An 11,881-nucleotide genomic window follows, 5' to 3' on the forward strand; every position below is an offset into this window, starting at 1 on the left:
AGACGGCTCAGGAACCGTGAGTCGATTCGTGGAAAGGCGTACAAGAGCGGGACAGCCGGCAGGAACCGGTCGTGGAGCCTTCCACCTAAAACAATAACCATTTGAGAAAAGCTTATCGAGTTATTCCAGAACAAGACGACGACTTCCGAAGGCAGAAAAGCACATTAAATAGATACCAGTGAAACGAGCAGTGAAGCTTACGGGGAGTAGCTCTTTCGCTACAAATTTAAATTGTCTCCTCCCTCTCTTCTGGAGTTTTTCACTGGGAAACTCGCTTCTTTTTCTTCCCTGCCGCCGCATCCGCGTCCGACGAGGGACGCCTTCGAAGCGCAGGCGGTTTGTCCAGCCGATGGAAGCCCTGGTCACCTGAGAAGAACAGAAAAAAACACGGCAGCGTAGTTACAGGTGCATGAGGGCCGATGCGTCAGGATGAGAGGCGTCTGCTTGCAGCACAGCACGGTACAAACTGGAGGTAAAACCTTCCTAGGCCGCAACTCCACAGCATATTCAGCGGTTCCTCTCGACCTACAAGCCTGGATCGACCTGTCGCAGATCAGATGCTTGAACTCACCTTCCTTTGCAGACATGCACACTTCTGCAAACTCCGATAAAGCCCGCGTGTTTGTAAATTCGCCTGTATTACGCAAGCAGTCCAGCACGCTGTGACGTTTCGCTATTCACACCCGTGGTTTTAGTAACGGTAAATGTAGCCGTGGCACAGCTGTAAGGAACGCGCCAACTGAAGCATTCAGCACGCAGAACAGACAACAGGCGCTTTGTCCAGATGAAAACTTCAAGTAGAAAACCAGGAGCGTCTAGATGGTAAAACCAGGGGCAGGCCAGTAGCCAAGATGGCAATCCGCTGAAGAATCCTATTTTCAAAAAAGAGAAACCCCTCCTACTAATAGAGGCGAAACATACACAGAGACGCAGCTCGCCACGGGGCGAGTCTGGCGCACAGTCTTTGGCCAGGTTTCCGTCATTTACCTTCGTAAACGGCGTAAATGAACTTGTCCTTCGAGACATCCTTCTTCTTGCTCGCCTCAAGAGAAGGAGCTGGCCCCGCACAGACGCAGGCAATAAAAACGAGGAAACCCGTTTACGCCGATGCTGTGCTACGCGAATTTCTCAACTTCTCACAATCCCATCCAGCCACAGAGACGATGACTACTTATAATGTGATAATAACGACACGTGGCCTAGCTGGGATCTCTACATTCTTAGTGCCTGCTGCTCCGCACGCAGCGTCCAGCGCTGGGTCTGCGAACGACTCCACGCTAGTAAATAGTCGCCGGTTGACTATTATTCGGGAATATCTGCGGTACGCGCTCACACACCGGGGTCGCAGAGAGAGAGAGAGAGATCTTCCTGCGTGCAAATGTCTGCCCAGCGATCTAGAGAGAACTCTGCCGCACTTACGCGGAGATATGTTGCCGATGCAAACGACTCTTGTCACATAGAACGCGTTGAGTCCGATGTCCATGCCAGTCACCTGCGGAGTTGGGAAAAGGAAAGGCGCGACAGCAGATCCACGATTCGGATTTCCACGAAAACTACCTGCCACCACGCAGTTCGCCTTCGCACTCTTGTCAGCCTCCACACCACTGTGATGAGAAGGGAAAAAGCCTCACCTGGTATTTTCCCGTGTCGAGGGTAATGACCTTGAGCTTCCGGGTCTTCCCTTTCTTGCTAAGAGGGCCAGCAATGGCTTTGTTCTTCGTCTCTGGAGAGAAACCTCCCTTCCGCGCGAATGCCAGACAGCGGCCGCCCGGCGGAAAGAGGCAGTGCTTCGTGAAGGAGATGTTCTATGAATGCGAGAGACGCGGCACAGTGGAGCACAACAGCCTCGCACGTTTGGCGTACCTGAACGGTTTACTCATCGATTGGCATTGCTCACAAGAAGCCGTCTGCACCTTTCATTCTGAGATCCAGCGGGAACCTGACGAGACTGTCCAGCAGCAGACCTCCTCTCTCCTTCAATCTGTGCCTCTGCGCTGCCTATCACTATCCAGCCGCGCACCCCAGCTGTAGATCGCTGTTGCTGCGGTTTTGCGCCCACTCGGTTCATACGCTTGTTTCAGCCTTTGAATTTGGGGTTCCTAACCCTCCTCCGTGCTTTGCCCCTGTCTCTCCCCCGAGCGCGCATCTTGTGTTGGGCATGCGCCGCTCGCCCCGAAGCTTGTGCAAACATTTCTTCCTGTTATTCCGCCTGGCATGCTGCGCGCGACACCTTCGCTTTGTGAGAGACATAGAAGAGTGCGGTACGCTCAAGCAGGGCGTAACTTACTTCCTCGATCGTCCGCACTTCGACTTTGGTGTTCTTCTGCAGGAACGAAGACAAATTCTCCCAGCTCTTCAGCGCCCAGACGTTCAGGATTCTCGGGGCTTTCCCGTTGGTGATCACCATGGCCTCCGTGCTAGACGGTATGCGAAAGCGTTCAGAAAACTTCTGACCGCTGGGAAGCTCAGCTGAGAACAACTCACCGCACGACCAAGCGCGGAAACGTCTTTAGAACGAGACACACTCGTGGGTGTTTCGCGCTGCTCTGTTCTTATCAGGTGTAACTCTGAAGTCACGCGTCACGGCAGCGAAACAAACGGAGGTGACACCGCACAGAGGGCACAAACGGACAGCGGGAAGGGGAGACATACATACGGAGAGGCGGACGCCCATCACGCAAACGTCCTTCGCATTGGCAGTTATCCCTCAAGTCCCACGTGCGACGAGAGCGCCATCTGGCAGTATCACTGAGCAGGTCACGCAGCTGTGTGAATGTAGAACTATGGCCAGTGATGCGGGGACACTCAGTACCGGACATACAGGAAATGCCAAACGAAAAAACCACGCGTGAAAAAGAAAATGCCACCGCACGCGGCGGTATATTCGCAGCTAGCACGGCCAGGGAGTTGAAGGACCGAGAAGAACACTAGGCAGCGGAGTCGCAGCGGAAAAAATACGCAGATTTCTCACCTGAGCAGTCGATGCTTCCTAGATTCCCGAATTTCATGAGTTCTTGGCGATGCGAATGGAGAATCTCAGGCATCTTCCTGAACCGCCAGAAACACAGACTCGACATATACACCGGTAGACGGAAGCCACACACTCTCTTCAAGATTCTTAGCGCAATTGAAAAAAAACCACGTGCATGCTTTGAAAGGCCCAAAGCTGTTCCACCGACGCCGACGCCTTGCACGATGCCGTCCATACTGAACGCCAAAACAACCTTACCGCATGAAACGCAACGAAACAGGCAGAGAGCGCATAACCGCGCCGTGCGGAAAAAAACGCCGACGACGGGCATACAGAAGGTCTTTAGTTTAGAGAATGTGGAAAGACTGAGACTGCGAGCCCCATACGGCGGACACGAGATGCCGAAGTGAGAAACGTTCAGCTCCTTCGAAAAAAATTCCGTTTCGTGGACACCTCAACGCTCACCATTTCTTGTTCTCTGGCCACCGACAGAGAACGATCCATGGGCTGCCGCCGAACATGACTTCTATGGGAAGAAAAACGCCAGACAAGACTGAAGTGGTTGAGCAGGGAGGACAGTTAGCATGCATTGCGACACTGAATTACGGTCTGACAGTCATGTCAAACGCATCTCAGCTTGAAACACCGGACAAAACCCCCGCCATTCCCATTCACAGCCAAACCAACTGTACATACTTCGGCGCAAGCTCGCAGCTGCAATAGACTGGCGATCTTCTCACTAAGACCGAATCTTCTTCTGTCGAGGACACTGTGAAAGCTTGTTACCTTTCACACGATCGATGTCAGTCACGTCGATGTTAAGGAATCCAAAGTTCAAATCAAGGTATGCCCGGTAAACCGCCTGAAAACACGAGTCGCATTGGCCTGTATTCTAAATGAGAAAACTGGCGATTCACCAGTGTCACGTAGTCAAGATCGAGTTGCGGATCACATCTCTTGAGCGTTTGCGGACAAAGAAGACGATCAGTAGACCGGACATGTTCAGTATGCACTGACAAAAGGCATGACTACGCATCCCGTGCGGAAGGTGAAGGCATCTCGCAATGCAGACATGTAAACGGAGGCGTATGTAGGGGTCGTATAAGGATGCAGTAGGGTTCACGCTGCGACCACAACCGCTGCGCAAAATATGCATCCCCATGAGACGAAAACGTTTTCAGCTGGCATCGCTCCTAATACGCGAACGAGGTATGCAATGCATATCTACTTAGGCATGTGTGGACCCCGAAAGAGGCAACGATAAAACATGACGTCTACAATCGTTAAAGCATGAATTCACTTAATTCTCACCTGCGAGATGCCTGCGATCATGACAAACACCACAGCGGCGACTGCAAACAGAACAGCAGAGTGTCGGGAACATGAGTTAACCCCGTGACTCTGAGGTCGCGTACAGTCATACCAAAAGCTGGGCGGCCACTTGAAGCACCTCCACTCGGTGGAGGCCGTCAGTTCTTTCTCTGATGTCAACTTCTCAAAATCCTGCTGCGCCGGTTAGGATAGAGCAAGAATGGGGAAGTTTTGGACAGTTACGCCTAAGCGTGAATATGCAAATGCTGGCAGACATTCAAAGGTGGATGGAGAGCTGCGCACAGGCGGTTCACTGACACGTTGCTTGCCGTGCAAAGGTGACAACCGCCGCAGCCTCGCGACTCAAAGTAAGTGATGCGAAAACTCCGATAACGACGAGGTATAGTCATCGCCAGAAAATTCGATGCCGTCCAAATCTGGCGCGGTATCACTGTGACTTCGGCTTTTCGCGTACTTGTAAGCCTCTGCTTCCAGACACTGTCTTCAACGTTGCCACGATGTCTGCGGACGCCTGTCTCGACGAACATGTCTCTCCAGAACTTATCATTTTTCTTCCGCGACTCCTGAACTCTTCTGGTGCGCTCTGGGTCTTCTATTGGAGGCTCAAGAGCCTGGTCTCGTTCCACATGTTCCGCGCTCGACGGCGCAGCAGGACAAACCGGCGTCGTCCCGGACATTCTGCTGTAAAGAGCTGTTTCGGCTACTTCACCGCGGAAAAGAGGGCCGAAAGACGGTCCACAGGGGACTTCTCCTAACTCAAAACATTGCCACGGAAAAGGTTGAACGACGTAGTCAAAGAGCAAGACAGCAGTACAGGGGCATGATCGGAAGAGGGATTGCCGTCGCTGTGCTCGGCTGTGCCGTTCGGGGCTGAGCTTGCCGGCTGAAGACGATGCTGAAACTGGGAATTACTGAAGAAAGGTTACAACGTATGCAATTGTACCAACTTGAGAACACTGGAACGCAATTTTCTCATCAGAAAACGCGACGAGTGTCGATGAAACTCTTTGCTTTGTGGCGAACAGCCGTTGCCACGTTGAATGGCGCAACAGCAAGGCCCTGGCGCATGCAGGGTTGTTTACCTAATTCCGGATCGTCACTGATTCCAGTTTACCTCGTTAACTAGGTGAATTGACCGTACGTTCCTCGACATGAAAAGCTGCGTCTCATCGCTTATACTTCTTATAAAACAGAGGTTACTTTCTTTCGCAAAGTTAGGGTACGAGTTGATGAGCCGTTGCGTCGTCGCGTGTCGTGTCGAGCCAGCTACGAGCACCCCAGCAGACTCGTACGCTCATATGATACACATCTTCTCCTCCCTTTCTGGCGTCGCACGAGTGCTGGTGTGTGATTGCTGGGGAATGGAAGAAACTAGGTTTCGGTCATGGCTTGCTGGCTGTGTTTGCCTTTCGTCAACGTGCTACTGGACAGATCGAGGACGGGGTCTCGTGGGAGAAACGTCGCAAGGCTTTCCCAGCAGCTCGAACCCTAGCATGCATTGACCACGTACTCTTGGGGGGAAATTCTTTCCCTCTTTCTGTCTTGGCAGTGTGACCGCTGGTTGGGGGAATGCATTGTCTGAAGCCGATTCTTTTAGCCGTTTCAGGTTGACACGCGCTCCGACAAGGCATTGAGTAGCCTCGCTCCACTGGCGCTTGCATGCGAAAAATGCTTCTGAGCAAGTCTTGCGTTTGACCTTAGTGATTTCCCACTTTACCGCATTTATCCGCACCTTAGGGAGATGCCGCAGCACTATGTCACATTTAGTTGGTGTACAGAGCAGACAGCTGTTCCATCTGTTCGAGAGGAGGCTATCCCGCTGTCCAGGGCATGAAGCCAGGTTCCGCCTGTAGGTGTCGCAACCACATGTTACACCTTGGAACATCTCGCATGCCGCGTGCCCATGACAATATTATAGAATCACTCTGCTCGGGGAGTTCCTGGGTGCAAGGGTCTGTGGCCACACGCCAAGTGGCCAAGTGCCTCCACGCAACTCAGACAGGAGGCGGCGTTTCTTCCCCAGCTGAGTGCTATTAAGTACCGCAGTTCGAACTGCGGACGTTTTGTAGCAGTTTTGCAGCAATAACTCGAGCAAGGGTCCAGACTCTGCATCTGACTCATTACCACAGACAACGACGTCTGCAGTTCCAAAAGTCCCGCTGCGGCACAGCGGTGGTAGTGCATGCCAATACTGTTTCAGCTTTGGGTGCAATGTTGGTCTGTCCTGAGGACAGGCGGTAATGTGGGTATGAAGATACGTCACTGGCGCATTTTCGCAAGTATTTTGCCCCCACGCACAGCCCTGACGAATAGCAATGTCCTCAATCAGTGTTCTGTTGTTCCGGAGGGCAAGACCCGCACGAAACTCGATGCGCTAGGCCACCGTCGTCGCACGAGCATGAATCACGTACAACGAATACAACAGATTTGGGGGATCCCGCACATACGCCCGCGGGGCACTTCATTTCACTTCTCCGAACTCATTCGTCGTGCTACGCTCAGCACCCGAAAACAAAAGCGCCCACAGTTCCTAACGCAGCAGTGCTTCGCTGCTTTGCCGTATCGCGGTTCGTGCCTGCCTAAAACACCCTTGGGATGGAACCACCGTACACGCGTCAGTTTCCTTCTCCGTCACGCGTTTACGTCCCCGATTTCGCAAGGCGTTGTCTTCGTGAGGCGCAGGCGAGAAAAACTCAGCAGCAGAAACCACGCTTCTTCTTTTCGATCGGCACGGGCATTGGGACGTAGGGATAGACGACGGGGTAGCCCTCACGAGGATCGAAACCGTGGCTCGTGTTTGTGTACCCCATTGCCGCCGGGTTGAACCACATCATTTGGTGATGACCGGCAGGAGGCATGACGGCTTCAGTGGACGGGTACATCATGCCCGGCTGCTGCGACGAGCTCATCTGGTAAAGGAAGGGGCCTGGTGAAAATGCGGCAGAAAAAATCTCAGTTCGTTATCGTCCCCCAAGTCCGGATTTGCTCTTTGCCGCTGCACAAGCTGTTACCATATTCACACCACCTCCATTTGTTTCGTTCAGAGAAACACAGCGTTCACGCAAATCAGCGTCCCTGCGACCGTCTGCATTTGACGTGTCTCGAGCACTTCCTTATCCAATGACGGTGACACACGCGCTGTACTTCGGAAACTGGCCTGATCAGTATGCTAATGTTGTTTCGAGATCGACAGCCTACTTGATGCCATCCATCAACATACGTCACCGCGCCTAACCGCCCACGCACCCCACGTGGAGTACTTCACAAGTACCGGTGCACGTGCAACAGCTCGACATCGGTAACTTTGGAAGGGAATGTGCTGTCTCCAGTGAATCAGGGCGCGGAACACTAACAGCGGCCCAGCCCCCCGGTCCTCTGATTAATTCGACTGACACCAGTACGTTGTTCGTCCGGCCAAAGTCAGGTGCCAGAAGCCCTCAACCTGTCGCTCCCGGTGCCCCGTCCTAGCTGCACGAGTACACAGTTTTATTCTCTGTAGTCCTGTGGCTTGGCATACTGGTCTGGGCCACCGGCGAGACCGGCGGCGGGCAGCCGATGCTGTTGCCGCCAATGCTCTGAGTCTCATTGTCGGTGTAGATGAGTCCATCCATCGGATTATGCTCTGCGCAAGGACACAAACACACCGGCAGAAAAAGCGTGAGGGCAACGCACTGGCGGTCATGCACTCAAGCGCAAGAGGTGCAGCGAAATTCGCTTGTAGGCTACGCGTGTAGGGGGGCCGAAGGCTGGAGAAGGCGTTGAAAAAATGCTCCCTTTCGTACACGTGTAATACACCAGTTTAAATAACGCGTGGACTTCTGCACACTGAAAGTGGGACAGGCGGGAGACGTCTCCGCAGTGTATCTGCAGGAAATTCGGACTGTCAATCCAGAATGGCCCTTCATCCTTGACACCACACCACAACGTTTCCGAGCCCCACCGTGGGTCTGCGGCGCTCGTCTCGCAGGCACGGTCCCGGCCGCCCCCCAGAAAAAGAGCTGTACACCATGAACAGCCCAAAGAGACACTATAGCCCTGGAATTCAATCTAGTATAGTATGGGGCACTTCGTTTCCTGCGAGATTCATCTTTTCTGTTGGTGGCAGTTAAGGTGGACCATCCAATATCTGAGCCCACAAGCTGGGCATGGGGGAGCGTGTCTCTCCTCTACTCTCTGCATTGTTTGAGACCAACCACATGCGGCTGATGGTAACATCTGCATTCAAAAAAGCACCTGAGAAAATACGAAGGATCTGCGCGTATTTTCCACACAGAGAGACCATGGTGTACTCACCCATCCCCAACTGGCGTTCCTCGGTGTCACAGGCGACAGGAGTGCCGGCGGAGACGGTAGGTGACGTAGGCTGCGACATTGTTGGTGACAGATCACGCTGTGTTGTCCAAGGACGGAGAAATCGAGTGGGACGCAGTTGAAAATGCGTACAGGAAATGTTTTCAAAACGACGAAAGGCAACAGCGACTACGGTCACCACACAGCACCAGTAGGAAACACATGGATTAGACACTGGACAGGGCTGCGTGCGCGGGAAACGGGAAGCAAAGTTGTCCGCGGTCGCGCAACGGGACTTCCCCAGCGAGAGGAGACGCCTGTGCAGCAACCTGCCACGGACAGAGCTGACTCTGTTGGCTACAGCCACGCAGTCTCCGCATCAGCCGTTTTCACGCCCACCATCGGTTTGTTCTCAGTTTCAAATCATAAACGACTCAGAGGGTCATATGCGTCCAGCGGGTGCAATATTTGCGCCATTTTCTGTGGAGGGGCATCCGTCTCCCCGATACGACTTCTCACGGCACACGAGTAGCAACAGTACCCCGCAGCCCAGCACCAGCGCCGTTGACGCACACGTACGCGTGCACGTACACGTAGAGTTTGGCATGCGGAAACAGATTCTCGTTTGCTGCTGTGTGCCGTTATGACACGGCTCAACATGCAGCGCTACAAGATATATCCGTTGTGTCCGTGGATTAATTCAAGCGAAAAAACCAGACGTCTAAGGACAGCAGAACATGGCATCAACAATTGACCTCCCAGTTTTTCTTTTCCCAGTGACAAAGAACGGAGTACGTCTGCGTTCGTTTCTTGTGCAGCGTAGTTTCCGTCGTATACGACTCTCACGGTAGGCAGATATGCGTGGAACTCAAGGCAAATAAAGGGGACAAGCCGACGCTCTCCAGGCAAATGGAACAGTGTTCAAGTGGGAAATATGAAAGAGGACCCCACGGCTCTGCTTCCCAAGTTTCCTCGTGTTGATACAGTTGTCATTCCTCTCGGACCTTACGGTACAGCACAGCTTTGGGGACTCAATTTGAAGGACGTTCTGTATCAAGTGAAAGAGAACCAAGGAAGGGTCGTGTCCAGAGCGTGTCGCCCCTGCACCGCGATTGGGACGTTTCATTTAGGGTCGCAAGCCCTTGAGATTCTGTGTAGCCTTCTCCGTATCCTTTCGATTTCCATTTCAACCCTGTCTGCGTGCCAGTGACTGACAGCCACAGGCATCATGATACCGTTCGCCAGCAAGTGCCCGGCCGCTACTTAACCCTAGGCCCGCCACGCCACCCACGTGTCCAGCAGGCGTTACCCTTCACTTAGAACTCTTTTCATCATCATGCTCATCACCCACATGTGGCTGTAGAAAATGTATGTTCCTCTTTATCTTAAAAAACTGTGGAGTGTGTCGCGAGCGCGACATACGGTAGGCATCGCCGGGGACTGGTATAGTCGCGGAAGCTCGTAGGCTGCAGGATGCAATAGCAAATAAACAGTCTCCGAGATGGCGCTTGCTCGAGACCCGCAGTCATGACGATGTTTGTCCCGCATTCAGCCTAACTTCACCACGTGTGATTTGACACTGACCAGCAAGACTCTCGACGCCTCTACTCGCCTTCTCGAAGTCGGTCACAAAGTTGCAAAACGTTTGGTTATGTGGCCCCATCGAGGTCGGTGCACCTACAGTTATTCACACCTATTAATTACATAGACATGCAAAGAAGACAAAGGACGGCGAGCCTGTCATAGGCATGCTGCTTCGTAGCGATGCCCTACAAAGGCTCGCGGTTCCGCGCCTTTCATTCAAATTACCATGGGCTGGTCTGTTGTAGGTGTGTTGCCTCTTTCAAAGACGTACATTGTACTCTTTCCCTGGATACCTCATGGAGGAGTCGAGTGGCATACAAATGTCCTTCCATACGGTTCTGCTCTTACGCCCATTCTTGATGACCGCTGGAAGTGCTCTTCCAGAAGCGCGCTTACTACTACTAACATGGTTAATTACCTGGTATCATAGATCATACTGCCGCGTGCTTCGGTGCGCCTCTGCGACTGTGATCCCGATCGAAGTTCCTGGTGGCATTCGTATGCCGCTGTTCTATATATTGACTGCATGCAAGTGGTTAAAATTAGTATTTTGGGAGAGAGGCGCCCCGGCGCGGTATCTTCTTTGAAACATTCTGTCATCCCTATATCACATTAGAAACGCCCACGGGAACTCCTGCTAAGCGATCAAAGAGTCCGAAAACCCGAATCTCCGACATACAGATCTCGACTTCTGTTTGTTCTAGATCGCTTTAAACATTGAGTCCCGACGCACGGATGCTAGTCGTTAACTTGCACTTCCTTGTCCCTAGCCACTGTCAATCACTGTCCACCATATAGGTAATGTATACACTTTATTGAGACGCGGTGCGCAGGCCCTTACGCAAAACGGATTTATCCCGACGGAGCTTACACGGAACTTTCGGGAATACCCGCCTCGCCAGCGCAAGTAGTCGTAATCGCCAGGCACTCTCTGTCACGCAGTCTGTTTGCACGCATGAGGTGGACAGCTGCCGCATCCCAGCCACCGAAGCCAAATCTATTATCCTGCATGGCTGGAAAATACTGCTAGCTCGGAAGCAGTTTCCCTCTCGTGAATTTACTCAGCACCATCCAGGTGCGCGTTGATGCATGCGACATGCAACATCGAGGATAGGCGACGTCGCGGCAAATAAAGAACGGAGTGACACGAACTCTGCGACTATATTTCGTATGCTTCACTTTTGCGGGACATGTTTCCCTGAAGGCGCTTAGTATCTTCAAGTCCATCACTGGCTTCGACACGCGGGCTGCAGTGAATTTCCTGCCGGCGCTCTAGTCATCGCGCTGGCGCTTCGGTATTCTTTCATACAGACACGCTCAAATAGGCAAGAGAGCCTGGACACCCTTTAACTTTTTACCGTCTCTGCCGTGATGCCACTGCGGCGCATAACAATGTCGTTGCCTCTTGATTGACCTCACCATGCTCTCTGCTCGTTACGTCATCCTTTATCTTGCTTGTACAGTGCGGTTGGCAGGGGAAGCGTATTCGAGGTCATGGCCACGGAACTACCTCCCTCTGTGATATTTCCTCCAGTATCGACTAGGTCCTTCTTTCACTTTCACGTCACGGGGTGCCGTTGCCCGCCTGGCGAATCCAGCCGCAGGTCCAAATTTGTCTCTTTTTACAACCAGCTTTTTGAACAACTAAGCTGTGCGGATTCTCCTTCGGTTTGGAGTCAGTCTCGCCGTCTCGGAGGAGGCACA

The 11,881-nt window shown here is 52.7% G+C and overlaps 2 protein-coding genes across 2 annotated transcripts; both read right to left on the reverse strand.

Moving 5' to 3' along the window:
* Window positions 1-259: 259 nt before the first annotated feature.
* On the reverse strand, window positions 260-4,980 carry BESB_060030 (uncharacterized protein; the record flags this gene model as incomplete). The annotated part of the gene is made up of 11 exons (XM_029364417.1): window positions 260-366; window positions 572-634; window positions 988-1,056; window positions 1,420-1,492; window positions 1,632-1,805; window positions 2,288-2,469; window positions 2,972-3,048; window positions 3,437-3,497; window positions 3,758-3,833; window positions 4,283-4,323; window positions 4,758-4,980. The coding sequence occupies 11 exons, from the start codon at window positions 4,978-4,980 to the stop codon at window positions 260-262; spliced, it is 1,146 nt and encodes a 381-aa protein (XP_029219125.1).
* Window positions 4,981-6,996: 2,016 nt separating this feature from the next.
* BESB_060040 (uncharacterized protein) lies at window positions 6,997-8,675 on the reverse strand (the record flags this gene model as incomplete). The annotated part of the gene is made up of 3 exons (XM_029364418.1): window positions 6,997-7,229; window positions 7,821-7,925; window positions 8,597-8,675. The coding sequence occupies 3 exons, from the start codon at window positions 8,673-8,675 to the stop codon at window positions 6,997-6,999; spliced, it is 417 nt and encodes a 138-aa protein (XP_029219126.1).
* Window positions 8,676-11,881: the final 3,206 nt, after the last annotated feature.

This window comes from Besnoitia besnoiti, chromosome V (genome assembly GCF_002563875.1).
Source record: "Besnoitia besnoiti strain Bb-Ger1 chromosome V, whole genome shotgun sequence".
NCBI lineage: Eukaryota > Apicomplexa > Conoidasida > Eucoccidiorida > Sarcocystidae > Besnoitia > Besnoitia besnoiti.